The sequence below is a fragment of the Tachyglossus aculeatus genome, chromosome 21 (assembly GCF_015852505.1).
Source record: "Tachyglossus aculeatus isolate mTacAcu1 chromosome 21, mTacAcu1.pri, whole genome shotgun sequence".
Taxonomy (NCBI): Eukaryota; Metazoa; Chordata; class Mammalia; order Monotremata; family Tachyglossidae; genus Tachyglossus; species Tachyglossus aculeatus.
The window spans coordinates 52,313,808-52,335,031 of NC_052086.1; the positions used below are offsets into that span (position 1 = coordinate 52,313,808).

Here is a 21,224-nt window from a genome sequence, read left to right on the forward strand (position 1 = left end):
GAGCGAGGAGGATGGGACATTAGCAGTGGAAAAGCCCCATGAGGTCACCGGTCTCACTCCCGCCCCCTCCCAGCCCTTCGGTCTCGGTACCAGAAGGTCCCGGACAATTCACCAATGCCGCCTTTGTCCTCGCAAGGTGCTGCGTCCAGCTGCCGGGGCCCTCTCTCCGGCTGAGGTTGACGCCCTGCATCTTTCGCCAACCAGGCCCCGAGCACCAGGGTGTCTCTTGGGGTTGAGGTCAGAGGACCCCCGGTACGGCTTGCTTCCTCTAAACAGTTGGACCCTCCCAGCCCTTACTCAGCCACGGACCATAGTCGATCAATCGATCGATCGATTTGACTCTGGTAAGCCCGAGGGGGCAGGGCCCAGCAATGCCCACTGCAGGGCTGAGGTTTCAAGGAGGCACTATTCTGTCCTCCCATCCTCCCCACTTGCCGTCTCTCCAAGTGCACTGCCAGGCCGGGGTGACTCGGTGCAGAGCATCCCCATTCCTGGGAGATCAATTCAAGCTCGGGTTCGTTCATTCATTCATTCAATCGTATTTATTGAGCGCTTACTGTGTGCAGAGCACTATACTAAGCACTTGGGAAGTACAAGTCGGCAACATATAGAGACGGTCCCTACCCAACAACGAGCTCTGCTGCCTCTCAAGCTCGGGTCTGCTGCCTGTAGGATGGGGCTTTTCCCTCCTAGACACTGGTGTCTGGGCAGGGCTCACGAGAATGCCAATCTGTCAACCGAGGATCGAGTGTTTACTGTGTGCAGAGGACTGTACTAAGCACTTGGAAAAGTGTGTTGCGATAATGGTTTTTGTTAAATGCTGGTCTTGTCTCGTCTTATGCTGTCGAGTCGCCCCTGACCCATAGCGACTCCATGGACATATCTCTCCCAGAACGCCCCACTCTCCATCTGCAATTGTTCTGGCAGTGTATCCATACTGTTTTAAACCCTGGTGTAGGTACATGGTAATCATGTTGGGCACAGTCCCTGTTCCACAGAGGGCTCACAGTCTAAGTAGGAGGGAAAAGGCTTTAATACTGAGAGCTCACCTCCTCCAGGAGGCCTTCCCAGACTGAGCCCCTTCCTTCCTCTCCCCCTCGTTCCCCTCTCCATTCCCCCATCTTACCTCCTTCCCTTCCCCACAGCACCTGTATATATGTATATATGTTTGTACATATTTATTACTCTATTTATTTATTTATTTATTTTACTTGTACATATCTATTCTACTTATTTTATTTTGTTAGTATGTTTGGTTTTGTTGTCTGTCTCCCCCTTTTAGACTGTGAGCCCACTGTTGGGTAGAGACTGTCTCTATATGTTGCCAATTTGTACTTCCCAAGCGCTTAGTACAGTGCTCTGCACATAGTAAGCGCTCAATAAATACGATTGATGATGATGATGATGATGATGATCCCCATTTTACAGATGAGGAAACTGAGGCAGAGAAGTTAAATGACTTGCCTATCACACAACGGGCAAGTGGTGGAGGCGGTAGACATTCATTCATTCAATCGTATTTATTGAGCGCTTACTGTGTGCAGAGCACTGTACTAAGCGCTTGGGAAGTACAAGTTGGCAACATATAGAGATGGTCCCTACCCAACAACGGGCTCACAATAGAGCTGGTAGACAGGATCCCTGCCCAGGAGGAGGAGGCCAGAATAGGGATGGTACGTACCTGCTCTGTTGTACTTTTCCAAACCCTTAGTACAGTGCTCTGCACAGAGTAGGTGCTCAATGAATCATCTTGATTGACAGATTGTTGATTGAATAGAAGACTGATTGTGTTCTGTAATGGGCAGAACATGCATGTATGCCAAGGGTTCTCTGTTAAAATCACTCATGCTCCTGGATGCTGTTTCTCCAAGGATGCAGATTCGGACAGAATCAATATTTGATCCCAAGGACTACTACCAAGGACTACTAGAAGCAGCGTGGCTCAGTGGAAAGAGCACGGGCTTTCGAGTCAGAGGTCGTGGGTTCGAATCCCGGCTCCGCCAAATGTCTGCTGTGTGACCTTGGGAAAGTCACTTAACTTCTTGGAGCCTCAGTTACCTCATCTGTAAAATGGAGATGATGACTGCGAGCCCCACGTGGGACAACTGGATCACCTTGTACCCTCCCAGTGCTTAGAACAGTGCTTTGCACATAGTAAGTGCTTAACAAATGCCATTATTAGTATTATTATTACTACCACCCAGGGCCCATGTGGGCCCACACTCCCTGGAAACTCTGGGTCTTTTCCCACTACTGACCCAGAAGCTTCTACCAGCCGGAGCACAGCAGGGGTTGGTTCTTTTTTAATTGTTTTGGAGAAGCAGCCATGGCCTAGTGGACAGAGCATGGACTTGAGAGTCAGAAGGACTTGGGTTCTAATCCTGGCTCTGCCACTTGTCTGCTGTGTGACCTAGGGCAAGTCACTTAACTTCTCTGTGCCTCCGTTACCTCATCGGAAGAATGGGGATGAAGTTGGTGAGTCCCATGTGGGACATGGGCTGTGTTCAACCGGATTAGTTTGTATCTATTCCAGCACTTAGTACAGTGCCTGGTTCATAGTAAGAGCTTAACAAATACCATTTCAAAAAAGAAGAAAGGGGTGCCAGGCCGAGAGCTAACAGCTGGCTGTCTGGGACTTAGGGAAGGAAAGTCCTCTAGACTGTAAGCTCTTTGCAGGCAGGGAATGTGTCTATTGTTTTATCGTACTCTTCCAAGCACTTAGTACAGTGCTCTGCACACAGTAAGTGCTCAATAAATGAATGAAAAATGCTAGGGGAAGCTCATTATGGACAGGGAATGTGTCTAATAATTCTGTTGTATTGTACTCCCCCAAGTGCTTTAGTACAGTGCTCTGCACATAGTAAGCATTCAGTAAATACCACTGATTGATTGACAAAAGATAATCAGATAGGATGCAGTTCTTGTTCCACATGGGGCTCACAGTCTAAGAGGGGGGGAGAACATGTTCTTAATCTACATATTACAGATGAAGAAACTGAGGCACAGAGGAGCCAAGTGGCTTGCCCAAGGTCACAGAGCAGGCAAGTGGAGGAGTTGGGATTAGAACCCAGGTCTTCTGACTCCTGGGCCCAGGCTCTATCCACTAGACCACGCTGCTTCTCTATGGAGAAGCTTCTTGTGGATGTAACTGAGGGTGGGAGGCCCAAGTGGGAGAGTCATCACACTCGGAGCCTTCAAACACAGCTCTGAAATGGCTCGTTTGGTTCTAGAAGTAATAGACGGAGGCTTCTTTCCTGAAGTGGCTGACTGATTATGTGCCTCTTCTAGAGCCCACTGGTTTTCAACAAGGTAGCAGTGGCAGCCCCTCTCAGGGTCGCACCTGGAGAGTTTCCAGTACTCTACCAGACTCGGCTATGGGAGGGAGAGTCGAGCAGAGGTATACCCCTTCCATTCCTAGCTTGGGCAGTGGCTAGCGAGTGGAAGGCAATCTGCTACAAGTCAACACTCCCCTGTGCTGGGCAGCAGCGGCATGGGAGAGAGTCTAGTGTGGAGACTCAGGTTTACAGCGCAGAAGGAGGCAACGGTAAAACACTTCCATATTTTTACCAAGGAAACTCTAGGATCCACTGCCAGAAAGATTGCAGATGGAGGTGGGGCGTTCTGGGGGAGATGTGTCCATGGCGTCGCTATGGGACAGAGACGACTCGACAGTATAAGACAAGACCAGTGGGAGGAAAGGACTGAAGAGGAACAGGCAAGGGGGAGGGGAGGAGAAAAAGGAGGTGGGAGAAGGACTGATTTAAAGTTAATCCTTGTATTTATTGGATTTCAAAGTCATCTTCCCCATTTGGAATCAGGCGCGGCCTCTCTCTGTGCTGGCGGAGCCAAGGGCAGAGGCTGAACTGTCCACCAGAAATCAACTTGGACAAGTAAATGCTCTGGAGCCCTCGGGGACAGTTGGGGATTGGAGGAGTTGTAGGGGAGAGGTCAAGAGAGCCACCTCAATTACCTCGTATTTACCCCAGCACTTAGTACGGTGCCTGGCACGTAGTAAGTGCTTAACAAATACCACAATTATTATTATTGCTATGTTATTACTATTTCTGAAGGGCAGTACAGAGGACGGCAGAGCCAATGAGCAGAGCCCATTTGAGGTGGATGTGTCCTTTGAAGGCCTGGCCCTGCCTCTTAGCCTCTAAGGCCTCGAACTAGCTTCTAGTTGGCTGATAGGAGCCAGAGGGCTCCTGAGGGTCAGACACTTGTTGTTCATTCGTTCATTCATTCAATCATATTTATTGAGCGCTTACTGTGTGCAGAGCACAGTTCTAAGCGCTTGGGAAGTACAAGTCGGCAACATATAGAGATGGTCCCTACTCACCAACGGGCTCACAGTCTAGAAGGGAGAGACAGGCAACAAAACAAAGCAAGGAGACAGGTGTCAAAATCATCAGAACAAATAGAATTAAAGCTATGTGCTGTTCAAATCTTCTTAACATCCCCCCACCCCCCAACCATCCAAATGCTGATAAGCTCCAGGAATTCTCCACCAGTGGTTTCCTTGGCCCAGTGGCAATGAAACTATTTCCCCAGTTCAGCATGCCTAATGGCTAGAGCACGGGCCCGGGAGTCAGAAGGACCTGGATTCTAATCCTGCTCTGCCACTTGTCTGCTGGGAGACCTTGGGCAAATCACTTCACTTCTGGGCATCAATCACCTCATCTGTCAAATGGGGAGCAGGGTGGGCACTCATGGAGGGTCGGAGGTATAAGTAGCTGCGTGTATGTGTCCTTATTCTGTTCTCTCCAGGAAAGGGGAGAAAGGACTGAAGATAATCCCGGCTACATCACTTGTCTGCTGTGTGACCTTGGGAAAGTGACTTAACTTCTCTGTGCCTCAGTTACCTCACCTGTAAAAAGTGGGGATTAAGACTGTGAGCCCCATGTGGGACAGGGACTGTGTCCAATCTGATTATTTTGTACTGTGTATCTTTGCCCACGGTAAGCACTCAATAAATACGATTGAATGAATGAATGAATCTACCCCAGCACTTAGTACAGTGCCTGGCACATAATAAGCGCTTAACAAATACCATAAAAAGATAGAGCCCAGGACACATATTTATTACTCTATTTATTTATTTATTTATTTTACTTGTACATATCTATTCTATTTATTTTATTTTGTTAGTATGTTTGGTTTTGTCTCCCCCTTTTAGACTGTGAGCCCACTGTTGGGTAGGGACTGTCTCTATATGTTGCCAATTTGTACTTCCCAAGCGCTTAGTACAGTGCTCTGCACACAGTACGCGCTCAATAAATACGATTGATGATGATGACACGGACACGAACTGGACACGAGCACCCAGAAAAGCTCCTTGAGAAGCCCTCACAGGGCTGGGAGGAATGTCACCGGCCCACTGGATCGTTGCTTCTGGGGACATGGACCCCTCCCTGTGAAGGAAGACCCCTGAACTATTCATCTCCAGGAGTGGAGGTACGGGCTGTGAAAGATGGAACATCCCTAAGGAGTTCATGGGAACCAATGAGTCTCAAAACTTGAAGCCATCGAGCCCCTTCCTTCAGAAGGAAGATCTGAGACCACGGGTAGGCAGAGTCACAAAGTGTGAATGTGACGGGTACACACCTATCAGAAGTAGCAGTGGTCCAATGAGGGGAGCAGTCCCCATGGTCAGCCTGCTTCTCAAACCCCAAGGCCCAGCTTGAACCAACTGCCTACCGAGCTCCAGAATCAGGGATCACCGTTGTGGGGACAGCAGGGCAGGCACCTCGCAGATCACAGTGATGGTGATGCCAGAAAGCTGGGTCACACTGCTCCATGAACCAGTCCGTGGCCCTGGGCTCATCCCAAGGAGGAAATCGCTCTGGCTGCCCGGTTTCACCAGGCACAGTGCCAAGTCCCCCTCAGCCACAGGCTGCTTCTCAAAGAGCCCAGGTTCAGGGACTTTTGTTTGAGGAAACAGAGTAAGGGATGATGGGGAGTGCACTGAAAATAAAACAACGATGGCTGTCACACACCATGACAGAAGGAGAGGCTGTGGGGATGTTCCTTCTACGTGGTGGTCATTTGATGGGGACTGTGTATCGGGAACCATCTGGAATAACCCAAGAGGCAGCCACCTTTAGCAAGTCAGGAAGCACGCATCGGCCCCTGTCGTGAGCAGCCCTCAGTCAACCGCTTACCTTACTTACTGAAGCCGGCCCAGATTCTTGTCCTTCTTTACAACCTGAGGTGTTCTGGGTGAGAGCTGGAAGACCTGGTGCACGCTAGACTCAGCCACTTTGTGCCCTTGGAGTGGTGCCTTAAATTCCTTCCCTCCAGTTGCCTCTGCTTTCTTTGTCGACGAGGAATGTGGACTGTGGTTCTTTTCCATTTCCTGAGTGCTTTGCAACCAGTGGGCATTCACTGCTGTTACTATTCACTACTTGGGTTCTAGTACCAGCTTTGTCATTTGTCTGTTGTGTGATCTTGGTCAAGCTTCAGTATTCTCAACTGTAAAATCGGATGAAATACCCATTCTCCCTCTCCCTAAGACTGTGAGACCCATGTGGAAAAGGGATTGTGTCTGATTAGATTATTTCTCCACCGCAGTATTTAGTATGGTTCTTGGTACAAAGGGAACACTTAACAAATACCACAAATACTATTTCCACTATTACTACTAGTACTGCTACTATTACTATTACTACTAGTCCTATACTCCTCCTACTACTATTCCTCCTTCCATTACTACTACTGTGGCCTGGCATGAGAAGATTTGCCTGGCTGTTCTGAGAAGGAAGTCCGATCCGAGTGAAGGGGCTGGCAGAGAGCTCCTTTTGGTGTTTCAAATGGGAGAGCCTGAAACTAATTTCCCTTTCATTTCAATGAACTCTATTTTCCCAGGCCACAGGAGGCTCTGAAAGGGGTAGCTGGGGTGGACAGGCAGGAGGTAGTAGAGATCCTTAACATGCTTTTTAAAATATCACTCGGCGGGTGGGTGTGCGGGAAAGAGACAGAGCCTATAATCCTTGACTAATGAAGACAGAAATCAGTTAGGGCTGATTTCATTCAGTGTGAAGTCATTCAGTCTAGTCCTCCTTTCTTCAATCCTCCCCTCTCCCAGGCTCCTCTTCCATGTCTCCCTTCCTCTCATCCTCCTTTTTCTCCCCTTCTTCCTCCCCTCCCTCCAGCTTCAGTCCTCCCCCAACCTCTTCCTCCTCCTCCTCTTCCTTCCACTCCTTTCCCTCCTCTTCCACTTTTCCCTCCTCCCCTTCTTCCTCCTCTCCCACCTCTTCCTCCTCCTCTGCCTCTTCCTCCCCCAACCTCTTTCTCCCTCTCTTCCTCCCCCTCATCCTCTTCCTCCTCCTCCCAAACCAGAGGAGGAGTACTTCTGCTTCCAGGGAAGGCAGCTAGCAGACCAAGTTAGTCTTCCTGAAAGGTCCCTGGCACCCTCTGGAGGGTAGCCTCTCCTTCACATCGTCATTGGGCCTCTCCAGACCTTTCATTTCTCCATCATTGTGCCAATCCTACTCTGCTCCCTTGCTTACCCCACCCCTATTTATTACCAGCCCAACCCCAATTGCTGTGGAGATCTGCTTGAGTTTCTCTTCCCTCTGCCCTGACATTAAAATAGCGAGAGACTCAGTTCTGCTCCACTGCCGCCACTGACTTCTCTTCAGATAAGTTTAATAAGTAAACTTATCTGACCTTTGGAGGGTAGAGGCAGAACCCTCAAGACACTTGCCCCTTGTTCCTTAAGGAAATAACAGCAGAGATTGGAGAGACACAGCTGCTGAAGCTATCTAGTCTATCTCACCACTGACCTCTTGCCCATGTCCTGCCTCTGGACTGGAATGCCCTCCTCATACCCAACAATTACTCTCCCCACCTTCAAAGCCTTACGGAGGGCATATCTCCTCCAAGAGGTCTTCCCTGACTAAGAACTCCTTTCCTCCTCTTCCACTCACTTCTGCGTCACTCTGATTTGCTCCCTTTATTCATCTCCCAACCCAGCCCCTCAGCACTGAAGTACATATCTGTACTTTATTTCTATTACTGTCAGTCTCCCCCTCTAGACTGTCACCTCGTTATAGGCAGGCAATATGTCTGTTTATTATTCTATTGTACTCTCCCAAGCACTTTGTGCAATGCTCTGCACATAGTAAGTGCTCAATAAATATGATTGATTGACTGACTGACTGAGGCAGCAGCTGGATTGCAGAGGATCTGGCATCCATCTGCTCTCAGCCCCTCATTGTGATTCAAATCCCCCCGCCCCAGGAGCATCAAAGAGCCAAGTTTCACTCTGATTTTCAGAATGGAGACAGAAGCCAACAACTTTATTTGGGAGATATGACGTAAGTTTCGGGGAGCCAAGAGGGGAGGACACAGAACGGACTGTTATTAAAGACCTGGGCCCTGGTGCGGCAGCTAAGGATCCTTTTAAAGTTTTCAAATAAAAATACCCTCTGGAAAAAAAAATCCAAACAAATTGCAGCTCTAGCTCTTCTGTAAAGTTACCACAAGTAGCCAAGTCTATGTACAGTATCTTCCATCCGTGATAGTTTCAAAATAACCTCAGTCATTTTCAGATCCGAGATAGACGCGTTTAAAAAATGTGAATAGATAATACTGTAGGAACTATGTGTTTTCCTACTAAATCAACTCAAGAAGACGGAGAAAGACCAAGGGAAAACAGACCTGGAAACCACTTAGTACAATGCTAGGAACTACTGGCAGGGACGGTTACCGAATCGAGAACAAAGAAATTTACATCGCTTTCCAAATCTGGAAGGTTAAAAACCAAATTCCTTGAAACGAAGAGACATCAGATACTCATGAGGTCTTCTGTGTAAGGGAAGCACCAGCCAGTGATCCCACAGCCCTGAGGCCCGGCCTTGCCAAGAAGTAGGAAATAACGACTCTCTCCCAGGAAAATCACTCGAGCGACTCCTAGTGCCTCAGGGGATGTGCAGAATCCCAAAGATCTCTCATGCTTACCTGGAATTAATCAATCATTCGACCAATCAGTGGTATTTACTGAGCACTTACTACGTGCAGAGCACTGTACTGAGCTCTTGGGAGAGTGCAATCCAAGAGAGCCGGCAGGTGCGATCCCTGCCCACAAGGAGCTTACAGTCTATGCAGGGAAGTGAACTATGTCTTCTTTCAGGATACTTTCAGGATCAATACGATGAATTGACTTGCATCTCTGCACTCTCAGTGACAAGCTGGGACCTATTCACACGGGGTGAATTTCATTTTAAGGGGTGCTCACTTATTTATCCTACTTCAGCAACTATTAGCCACATTCTCCTCTGGAGGCGAGAATGTTCCGTCTCCAGCCAGACAGCCCATCACCAGGTTGAGGAGCAGTGGCCATAAACCAGGCTCCTAGCCCTGTAGTATCACTTAAAATGACCACTGATCCTGACCTGGTGGGTAAGTGATGGTTGGCGAGGTGGCGGTGGCAGAAGCTGGGCCGCCCTGGGAGTCATTCATTCTTTCATTTATTCAACTGTATTTATTGAGTGCTTATTGTGTGCAGAGCCATACTTGGTAAAGTACAAAGCAGAAGATGTGGATTCTAATCCCACCTCTGGCACGTGCCTGTTGGGGTGACCTCGGAAAAGTCACTATACTTCTTTGAGCCTCAGTTTCCTCAACTATAAAATGGGAACTCAGGACCCGTTCACCCTCTTATTCAGACTGTGAGCCCTGGGTGAGACAGGGACTCTGCCTGGCCTGATGATCTGGTATCAACCCCAGCACTTAGCACAATGCTTGGCATAGAGCGAGCACTGAAAAATACCACCATCAGTACTGTTTTTAGGAGGAAGATCCCCAAGTATAGCTCCTACCAAACTCTGTCATATTCTCCCAAAGGCTTAGTACAATGCTCTGCACACAGTAAGTGCTCAATAGATACCGTTGATTGATTGATTGATTGATCAACCAGTGCTCTGGGATCTAGCTGAGTGAACGATGGATGTCAGAGCACGGCCAATCCTCTCTGAAGAGCGGTCAGGAGGGTGGGAGGAGGGCAGCATCCAGCAGGGAAGGTGTGGGAACCTGGAAACCAGTCCATCAATCTGCTGAACTGTCTCCCCTCTGGGGGCCCTTCATTGACAGATATGGATCCTGCAGCTGTGCGGTCAGGGCTTGGGGAAGAAAGAGGAGCCACCCTGGAGCCGGGACCATAGACTTGGCCTAGTGGATAGAGCACAACCAGGAAGTCAGAAGGACCTGGGTTCTAGTCCCGGCTCCACCACTTGTCTGCTGTGTGATGTTGGGCAAGTCACTTCACTTCTCTGGGCTTCAGTTACCTCATCTGTAAAATGGGGATTACTGTGAGCTTCATGTGGGACATGGACTGTGTCCAATCTGATTACCCTGTATCTACCCCAGTGCTTAGAACAGCATCTGGCACGTAGTAAGCGCTCAACAAACACCCTAACAAAAACCCCTCTGGCTTGGCGGCTTTGGGCAACCTCCACGCCTGTGGAGAAGGCTTAATCTGTTTTCAAACTTGGATGTGTCTTGACCCCATTCCCAGTGGAGGGCCAGAGACACCCCCACTCCTCTCCAAGCAGAGGCTGCATGTCTCGGCCCGCAGGGGACCAGAACATGAGCTGTGATTTACCACTTCAGCTTCCGTGGACCTTCTTCTCTGGTTAAGTCCAGGTCAGCCGGACTAACTCTCTCATCTGTTGGTCCGTATGGCCTAGTGGATAAAACACGGGCCTGGGTGTCAGAAGACCTGGGTTCTAATCCCCACTCTGTCACTTACCTGCTGTGTGACCTTGGGCAAGTCATTTCATTTCTCTGAGCCTCATTTGCAAAATGGGGATTCAATACCTATTTTCCCTCCTACTTAGTCTGTGAGCCCCATGTGGGACCTGATTATCTTGTATCTACTCCAGTGCTTAGTGCAGTGCTTGGCATATAGTAAGCACTTAACAAATACCATAGTTATTATTATTATTGTTATTATTTTTATCTGTTCCAGGCTATGAGCCAACAGGGTCGGGGGGGATCCACAGCTGGGACCCCCTCAGTTACAGGCCCCGAGCCCCAGGACGGAGCTCCGTGCCGGCTCCCCGGTCTGTCCACAAAGTCCAGGATGACCCCGAGAAACTAAAGCATCATCTGGCAGACAAATTCCAAAATGGGCAAGGAAGGCAGCGGGGTGGGGGGGATTGCTCAGGAGCCTCGACAGCCATGAACACCTGGGCCTGAAACGCTAAGGCCGAGGGTGCTACCGTCGAACTGAAGCTGATGCGTCTCGGTTTTGTCATCTTGGGCCCGCTGGGGCTGTGGGGTTTGTGGTTGCTGCTGCTCTCGTCCTTTGAGCCCTGGGCCCTCCCACTCCAGCTGTTTCCCCAAACCCGAGAACCAAACCCCTTCTCCTGAGGACTGCTTTCTGAGCGGTGAATGGATGACAGCGGCAGCGAGAAAACTCCAGAGCGGTAGGGCCCATTTTGCACTTGGCCGGCCACGTTTGAGGCGTCGACTGCGTCCCTTGTGTCCGCCACGTCAATCGCCAATCACCATGCCAGCGGAGAGGCCATCCTGGGGCTGCGCTGGCTCTCGCAGACCTGCACATCGCTGAATGCCCGCTGTGAGGAGAGAAGCAAAGCCTGGCACCCGGGCTGTGGTGATGGGCCTGGCCTAGTGCTTGGAAAGATTCCAGGCCTGGGAACAAAGAGCCCTGGGTTCTGATCCCAACTTGTACTTCCCAAGCGCTTAGTACAGTGCTGTGCACACAGTAAGTGCTCAGTAAATACGACTGAATGAATGAATGAATGATCCCAGGTCCACCCCTTGCCTGCTGTACGTCCTTAGCCAAGTCACTTAAATTCTCTGTGCCTCAGTTTCCTCATCTGTAAAAATGGGGATTCAGTACCTTTTGTCCCTTCCACTTAGACTGTGAGCCCCATGTAGGACAGAGACTGTGTCTGGTCTGATTGTATTGTATAACTCAAGTGCTTAGCACAGAGCTCGGCACATAGTAAGCTCTAGACTGTAAGCTCCTTGTGGGCTGGGAACATGTCTACCAACTCTGTACTCTCCCAAGCACGTAGTACAGTGCTCTGCTCACAGTAAGTGCTCAATAAATACCACTGATTGATAGTAAGTGCTCAACAAACACCCAGTAATTATTATTATTACAGAACTCTTAGGGTGTGATTGCCCCTCTAGATTTTAAGCTGGTTGCGGGCAGGGAATGTCTCTGGTTTATTGTTCTATTGTACTATCCCGAAGTGCTCTGACTGACTGACTCAGGCGAGGCAGGGCCAGTGGAAGTTCTCAACAGCCCTGGGGGTTCAGCTGTCCGTGTCAGTACTGGAAGGTACGACAGGGTGGCAGAGTAGTGGGATAGCGGGAAGGAGGGATGGCAGAGAACCGGGTGGCAGGGTAGTAAGGCGGCAGGATGGCTGGAGCCCCGGGAGGCTAGGTGGCTCCTAGCCAAGCTAGCTCTCTTCCTCCCTTCAATGTCCTACTGAGAGCTCACCTCCTCCACGAGGCCTTCCCAGACTGAGCCCCTTCCTTCCTCTCCCCCTCGTCCCCCTCTCCCTCCCCCCATCTTACCTCCTTCCCTTCCCCACCGCACCTGTATATACATATATACGTTTGTACATATTTGTTACTTATTTATTTATCTATTTATTTTACTTGTACATATCTATTCTATTTATTTTTCTTTGTTAGTATGTTTGGTTTTGTTCTCTGTCTCCCCCTTTTAGACTGCGAGCCCACTGTTGGGTAGGGACTGTCTCTATATGTTGCCAACTTGGACTTCCCAAGCGCTTAGTACAGTGCTCTGCACACAGTAAGCGCTCAATAAATACGATTGATGATGATGATGATGATGATGGTAGGGCAGTCAGGTGGCAGGGATCCCTCCCCTCCTGCTCCCTGATCCTGCCCCTATGGCAGAACCACAAGCCACCTTGCTCGTGACGTGGCGTTCTGCTCTTCGCGGTTGGCTGGGAGACCCAGGCGCCTTCTCAGCCCAGGCGGGGGTCCCCAGAAGCCCCTCGCAGGAGGCACAAGGGGAGGCACAAGGGTCAGCAGGGGAAAGCTCCAGGCCCTGTAACTTCCAATGACAACCCTCCCCCACTTCCCCACTGCTTTCCGTCCAGGCCTCGAGTGGACATCCGGTGCAGCCTTGCTCTCCCTGAGTCTCCACCCAAACCCCCGGGGTCAATCTAGACTCTGGGGACTTCCAGGGTAGCCAGTTCCAATTCCCAATAACCCCAACATTCCTTTACGGCTCACTGAACTCTCTCACATGGGAATTGGAGAAGCAGCGTGGCTCGGTGGAAAGAGCCCGGGCTTTGGAGTCAGAGGTCGTGGGTTCAAATCCCAGCTCCCCCACTTGTCAGCTGTGTGACTTTGGGTAAGTCACTTAACTTCTCTGAGCCTCAGTTCCCTCATCTGTAAAAATAGGGATTAAGACTGTGAGCCCCCCGTGGGACACCCTGATCACCTTGTAACCTCCCCAGTGCTTAGAACAGTGCTTTGCACATAGTAAGTGCTTAATAAATGCTATGAAAAAAAATTGCTGCCCATTTCCTCTGGCCCTGTGGAGATGGGGATTGGCCAATATGTGAGATCCTCCAGTACCTGAAGGCCATTATAAACCTCCCTTCACCCTCCTCATTCTCAGACTTCACCATCCAATCCTTTGACTTTTTAGTGATGGGGCCTACTTCCAATCCCCTTAGTCCTTTCCCTTACTCTTCTCTGAACTCTTTCCGACAGACCTCTTGTAAAACGCAGAGGCCAAGACCGAACATCAGGGCACGACCAATATTTAGTGTAGCCCAACGACTACTTCCCAACCCTCCAGTGGCCCCCTTTGGTATAATAGAGTATGGGCTTGGGAGTCAGAAGGTCTTGAGTTCTAATCCCAATTCGACACTTGTCTGCTGTGTGACCTTGGGCAAGTCACTTCACTTCTCTGTGCCTCAGTTACCTCATCTGTAAAATGGGGATTGAGAATGTGAGCCCCACGTGGGACAGGAACTGGGTCCAACCCAATTTGCTTGTATCCACCCCAGCGCTTAGGACAGTGCCTGGAATATGGTAAATGATTAACAAATACCATAATAATAATAATAATATTGACATATCACAGGATTAATTTGGGCTTTTTAATAATGCCATTTCATTTCTGACTCATATAGCTTTTGGTCTACCAGGATTCCCAGATCTTTTTCTGCCCTGGTGTGTTTCTACCCAGTCTTTCTCCACCTTATAATTGAGTACCATTACTTGGTTTTTGTCCTGAGAGTTACTACCCATTAGGTTGGAAGCTCCTGGAAGGCAGGGATCATGTGTATTTACTCTACTGTCCCTTCCCAAGTGCAAGTACGGGAATCTCTGTACACAGTAAGCACTCAGTCAATCAATCAATGGTATTTATTAAGTGCTTATGTGCAGAACCTTATACTAAGCACTTGGGAGAGTAATAATAATAATGGCATTTATTAAGCGCTTACTATGTGCAAAGCACTGTTCTAAGCGCTGAGTACAATATAACAGAATTAGCAGACGTGTTCAATAAATACCATCGACTGACTGATCAATTTGTTGGCACTACTGAATGTGATCTTGCTTGTAAATAGTTATTTCTCCCTTCAAATTCTATTTCTACTTCCAGAGGAAGTTAGACATCTCATCCAACCAAAGAGCAGTAAGCAGCAGGCCGGCAGGGCAGAACCTACCTCAAACTTGCTCATGAACTCCGCGAAGATACCGAAGAAGGCTTCCGAAGTGGTGGCTTTGGCGTCTTCCCCAAAGAAGGACAGCACCTTGCTGAATTCCTCCATTGCCTCGTGCTGGAGGGTGTCCAGGGCCTGCAGAGCTGGTTGAGCCATCTCCAGAAAGGACTGGGTGTGAGAGACTCAAGGAAAACTCCGGCAGAAGCACAAGGCCCCCATCCGAAGGAACCAGAGAGACGCGCAGGGTCCCCCTCCGGGGGAAAGGGGTGATTCCGCAGAACTTACCTTTCACTGGTGGCCGATGAAGGTCAGAATGGGTCCTTCTCCCATGGGGCTGGACACTGGGAATAACTGTGATCCCCAGAGGGCTGCTATCTTTGGCAGTCCCTGCTCCTGCCCCCCCAGCCTCATCATCCCCTCTTCCTCTCTGAGCTATGAACCGTGAACCATCTCTTCATGGAAATCCTATGAGAAGCAGTTCAGTGGAAGAAACGTGGGCTTGGGCACCAGAGGACCTGGGATTGAATCTTAATTCCATAGCTTTCTTGTTGTGTGACCTTGAGCAAGTCACTTAACTTCTTTGGGCCTGTTACCTCATCTGTAAAATGGGGATTCAATACCTGTTCTTCTCCAACTTAGACAGTGAGCTCCATCTGATACAGGGGCAGTCTCTGACATGATTATACTGTACCTACCCCAGTGCTTAGTATAGTGTTTGGCACATTTTTTAAATGACATTTCTTAAGCACTTACTGTGATCCATACTAAGCACTGGGGTAGATATAAGCTACCCATGTTGGATACAATCCATGACCCTCATGGGGCTCCCAGTAGTAATCCCCATATTACAGTTGAGGGAACTAAGGAGCAGAAAAGCTGAGTGACTTGCCCAAGGTCACCAGCAGACAAGCAATGGAGCAGGGATTAGAACCCAGGTCCTTCTGACCCCCAGGCATGTGCTCTAACCACTATGCCTCACTGATTCTTTATTCCTCCCCGTCCTTCCTCCTATGATGGGGCAGTGGAGCTGAGATGGGCGGTCCAGTCTGGAGGATTTCCCATGTCCAGAAGGATACGTTCATGACTATGGCAAACCTGTCATCATTGGTGGCGGGCATGTTCTGACAGGCGCCCTGGATGTCACTGATGGTGAGGTGAAGATCGTTCAGGTCAGCTGTTAATGTTCTCTGATTCACTGAGGAGGAACAGAGAGGGGCCACTGGCTGAGCAAAGCTGATGTGAAGGGTGTAGCTAGCCCAAGGCGGGTTAAGGGGGGGAGAGGGGGAAGAATGGCAGAAGGTGGGGGAAGAGGGCAGGAGCTGGCATCCAGACCATCATGGAAGGGACTCTTTAAAGTTGTCCCAGGATCTTTCCCCTCCTATCTAACCTATCAAGATTAGAGTCTTCCCTGTGAGACTACGTGAGACGGCTGCTGCTGCCACCACCACCAGGATCCGTGGGAACCCATGTCCCGCCTCCCTCCCCCAGTTTCCAAGAGATTATGGGAAAATGCACTTCAGAATACGGGCACATTTTCAAGGAACATAACCTTACCGAATCATGAGGTAGGCCTGAACTTGGATTATGATTATCATTGTTTCCCCCAACCCCAGTTGTCCTAGTCCAAATTGCCCATCTCTTCTTCCTCCTTTCCTTCCTTTTAATTTTTCAATGGTATTTTTTAATGGTATTGGCTTACTATGTACCAGGGACTGGTGTAGATACAATCTAATCAGGTTGGACACAGTCCATATTATTATTATCATTACTATTACTATTATATTTGATAAGTGCTTACCACGTGCCAGGCACCGTACTAATCGCTGGGATGGATACAAGCAAATCTGGTTGGACACAGTCCCTGTCCCATGTGGGTTTCAAAATCTCAATTCCTATTTTACAGATGAGGTAACTGAGGCACAGAGAAGTGAAGCCATTTGCCCAAGGTCACACAGCAGACAAGTGATAGAGCAGGGATTAGAACCCATGATCTTCTGACACTGAGGCCATTGCTCTATTCACTAGGCCACACTCCTTCCCTTCCTCCCACCCATCTTGGTCAATATCTTTCACTCCATTCTGATCCTCAGATTGGGCAAACAAGAGCATGGCCCTAGCTGTGTAGAATCTAGATCCAAGAGTGACTCCTGATGACCATATCTTGCCCCATGCTGAAAATGATGATGGTATTTTTTAAGCTCTTATTAGGCGTCAAGCACTGTTCTAAGCACTGGGGTAGATATAAGCTAATCAGGTTGGACATAGTCCCTGTCCCACATGGGGCTCACAGTCGTACTCCCCATTTTACAGATAAGGGAACTGAAGCACAGATTAGTGAAGTGACTTGCCAAAGGTCACACAACAGACAAGTGACAGTCAGATTTAAAATCCAGGTGGTTCTGAATCCCAGGCCCGTGCTCTCTCCACTAGGTTACGCATCATGCCCGGTGCTTGCTGCATGTCATGGAGGAGGGGGGAAAGATCCCCAGGGTCAGGGGTCAAAGTGCCAGAAGAGAAAGGCAAATGTTGGGGGCCAGTTACCTTTGGCAGCAAGGGGCACGGTGGGGAGGTCCTTGGCAAACCCCAGGAGTTCAGGAAAGTGTTGGCTCAGCGATTTGGCAAGAATATGCAGAAAGGTAGATTTTCCATCTACAGTCTTTGTCGAGTTCAGCTGGAAAAGGGTAAAAGGAATCAGTAGGTCCCACCCCAAGGCACCTCAGGATGATAAGGGTGAATAATCAGTTCTGGGGAGCAGGATGCCCATGGCCATGGCAAAGAGGGGCCTGAGTTTCTGCAGAGCTCAGGGGATTTATTTCCTAAATGAGCCATTCCCTTGCTTCTGCATTCTCTGGGCAACAAGGGGATTAGATTTCCAGGCTCAAGGCCCTAATCTCAGAGCTTCAGAACTCTCTTGGGATGCTCCTGCATCCTTGATGGCCTCCTCAGGGTACCACTGTGGAGAGTTACCTCTGTGGCTACTCCATCCGGCCTCCCGGTCCGTCCCAGCTCCCCACCTCCAGAGTTTCCGGCACCAGTGCTGGGGTCTGCCATGCTAACAATGGGCACCGGGGGAAGGGCCCGAGTGACCCTCAGGGCCAATGCCACCCTGGAGCTCCCAGCTGGAAGTGTGGGGCACTGGCAGGCCATGCACCCCTCCTTACCTCGGTCAGGAAGTTGATCTTGAAACCCGTGGTTTTGCTGGTCTTGGGCTGCCCGTTGTTGAGATAGTTGCCCATCGCCAGCACAAACTGCAATGTGTGAGAAAGAGAGGTGAGGAGGGGGGGCTCAAACCTGATCAGTCCACACAAGGACCCCCCGGTCTGCCTACCCACAAGAAAGCTGGCTTGTCTGCTCAGTGCCGGGTTGGCCCTGACATTTGGGAAGGCAGTAGGGAATCGAGGGTGGGAGAGGAGGGAGGACTGCCCAGAACAAGGGAGGCCTTCCCAGTCCTCTAGACTGTAAGCTCATTGTGGACAGCCAATATGTCAGTTATATTGTTAAATTGTACTCGTCCAAGCACTTAGTACAGTGCTCTGCACACAGTAAGCGCTCAATAAATATAATTGACTAACCGCTGACTGACTGACTCACTCTTTAATTCTGGGGGCTTGGGTTTGCAATGCAGTCCCAGTGGACACCAGTGGTCATCAGTCCCAGTGCTGGGAGCCTGGAATGACAGAGCAGCTCAGAGGTGGGGTGGAAGGGGGATGGATCTGAAGGTGGGTGGTGCTGTTTGGCAGTGAAGCCCAGTGTTCTTGTTTCTAAGCAGCGATTGGACCCTGGTCCAAAAAGAACAGCCCAGGAGGTACCGGTCCTTTCCAGGAACCCTGTAACCTCAGAGGACTCTGGGCAGGGTAACAGGGCTCAGATTTCCAGTGGGGAATTGGGATGGGATGTGGGTGGGAGGCTTCTCTATCCTCCCAGTTCCCCACTGTTTTTCCTCATCTGCCGTTTTAGAACAGGTGCCCAAGGAAGCAGCCTGTGTCTAAAAGCAACACTGGACCAGAATCCCCCTGAAGAAATCACGGGCTTGGTTGGGGTCAAGAGTGGAGGGAGATTCCCGCTGCCGGCCACCATGGGAGGGGAAAGTGGTCCCTCAAGGCCATACTTTGAGAAACTCTAATATGGAGTGGGGAGGAGCAAAGGGATGGAGGCTTGATTATTTTGTCTGACACTGGGAAAAAAGCAGGTTCTTAGCCACACAGGACTGGGATGTTAAGAGTTATTGTGAATGGTTCAGAGTGATGGAAAAGGCTTCTTCCGTGAACCGGTGAAGGGACGGAGAAAGAACCAGTGGAGAGGAGAGGTGGAGGGAAAAGGGCCAGGAAGGGAGAGGCAAAGGGGGAGAGGAGAAAAGAGAGGAGTTGGAGGGAGAAGAGACAGAACAAGACATTGGGGATGGAGGAGAAATTTAAAAAGGGAGGTGGGGAAAGAGAGGTATGAGAGAGGACAGGACAAAGAGGCTGCAAAGCCTAGTTGAAAAAGCACAGTCCTGGGAGTCAGGGGATCTGGGTTCCAGTTCCAGATCCACCACTGGCCTGCTGTGTGACCTCGGCCAAGCCACTTAGCCTCTCTGAGCTTCAGTGTCCTCATCTGTAAAAATGGGGATAAGATCAGTCACGAGGCCTGTGTGGAACAGCGGCCGTATCCGATCTGATAACCTTGTCTCTACCCTGATGCTGAGCACTTGGTAAGTGCTTGGTAAATGCCATTCAAAAATAGAAACAGATCCTGCCAGAGATTAGTTGAGAGAGATTATGGGTTGAGGTGGAAGGCCCCAGGTGTCAAGCCTGTTTTTCTGACCTCTAAGATCTTGGCAAGTTTCTTGCTGTTCTTCAGCTCTAAGGAGGCTTTGTGCACACACTCGTAGCTGCCCTTGATCTCATCCGTCTTCTCCTGCAGGGTGGTCTTGAAGTGGAGGCTGCGGAGCCGCGTTTGATATTCTGGGACGGAGAGCATCTGGAAGCAGAAGAGGACCAGGGGGAGAATTGTGGTGGGGGTGACCGCTCCAGTCGGGCCCGGCAGGCAGCTCATTCACTCTCAGTGTATCCAACTTGGCATCCAAGGCTGCTTCCCTGACCCATCAACAAGCCACCTTCCCTCCACCCCACCTCCCCACCTTCCTTCCAACTCACCCCCCACTCCCTGCTCTCCGAGGAGCCCCCCCCGGAGACAGTTAGGAGCAGAAGGAGCAGGTGCTAGTCCATCAGCCCTGCTTCTCTGGAGTGACGGGGAGGGCTGCCCATCCTCTCGGCCCCTTGTGATTTAGCATTACAACCCCTCCTCCCACAGGCAGGGATAAAGACTGAGAGCAACACGGGCTAGTGAAAAGGGCACAGGACTGAGAATCAGAGGACCTGGGTTCTAATCCTGTCTCTGCCACTTGCCTATCCCGTGACACTAGGCAAGTCACTTAATCTTTCTGAGCCTCAGTTTCCTCATCTGTAAAAGGGGGATTCGATACTTGTTCTCTCTCCCCTTTTGGGCCCCATGTGGGACAGGGACTGTGTCTCATCTGATTATTTTGTATCTGCCCCCATGCTTGGCACATAGTAAGCACTTAACTAATGCCACAATTCTTATTTTGATGATGAAGAAGAAGAAGAGACTAGCTCTCTCCATGTCCACTGAGGCCTGCATGAGAGGAAATCAATTTAGGTTTGATACATGGAACAACTTAATGTATTGTACTCACCCATGCACTAAGTACAGTGCACTGTACATAGTAAGCGTTCAGTGAATACTGATGATGATGACAATGATGATGATGAATTTCCCAGCTAGGAAAGAGGTTGGATGTTTGAAAGGTCTAAGGAAGAGCAGGAAAAATCCTTCCCTGGGGAGACCTTTAGCTCTCTTCTTTTTTTGTGATATTTGTTCAGAGCTTACTATGTGCAAGGCACTGTACTAAGTGCTGGGATTGATCAATCAATCAATCGATCATATTTATTGAGCACTCACTGTGTGCAGAGCACCGTCCTAGACTGTTAGCTCGTTGTGGGCAGAGACTGTGTCTGTTATATTGTTAAACTGTATTCTCTGAAGTACTTAGTACAGGACTCTGCACCCAATAAGTGCTCAATAAATACAATTGGCCGACTACTAAGCATTTGGGAGAGTACAACACAACAATATAACAGACAAATGCCCTGCCCACAGCGAGTTTTCAGTCTCCAGGGAGCTTACACAAGTTAGTCAGGATGAACAGATTCCACATCCCACATGGGGTTGACGGTCTTAATGGGCTAACGAGGTTCTCCCGGAGTGACTTCTCCTGCCAAGGGTGCCCAGAACCGAATGCCCAGCTCTGGGGCAGACCTGGCTACCTGCAGCATGAACTGGTCGGGCTCGCTCAGCCTGCTGGGGGCATCCTTGTAGCTCTGGAACTGCTTGACCTCCTCCGCGTCGGGCGCATAGAGCAGCAGCTGTTTGATGTGCGAGGGCTCCAGGCGCTGGCTCTCCATGGTCATGAGGATCTGTCGTAGCTCCAGGTGCGAGAGCTTCAGGTGGGCGATCAGGATGGCTAAGGGGATG

General features: G+C 49.8%; 1 protein-coding gene and 1 non-coding gene across 2 annotated transcripts in view; one reads left to right on the forward strand and one right to left on the reverse strand.

Annotated features, from left to right (window-relative positions):
- The first annotated feature begins 3,322 nt into the window (after positions 1-3,322).
- LOC119943175 lies at positions 3,323-3,460 on the forward strand. The gene has a single exon (XR_005455645.1). It is a non-coding gene; the product is annotated as a small nucleolar RNA SNORA7 (small nucleolar RNA).
- A 7,473-nt stretch (positions 3,461-10,933) lies between these two features.
- Positions 10,934-21,224, reverse strand: part of LOC119942830 (Grid2 interacting protein) — a 74,211-nt gene continuing 63,920 nt past the window's right edge. Inside the window, 7 exon segments of the mRNA XM_038763807.1 lie at positions 10,934-11,579; positions 14,694-14,858; positions 15,767-15,885; positions 17,232-17,361; positions 17,852-17,938; positions 19,494-19,649; positions 21,017-21,213. Coding sequence (XP_038619735.1) covers positions 11,508-11,579; positions 14,694-14,858; positions 15,767-15,885; positions 17,232-17,361; positions 17,852-17,938; positions 19,494-19,649; positions 21,017-21,213 — 926 coding nt within the window. The 3' untranslated portion in view covers positions 10,934-11,507.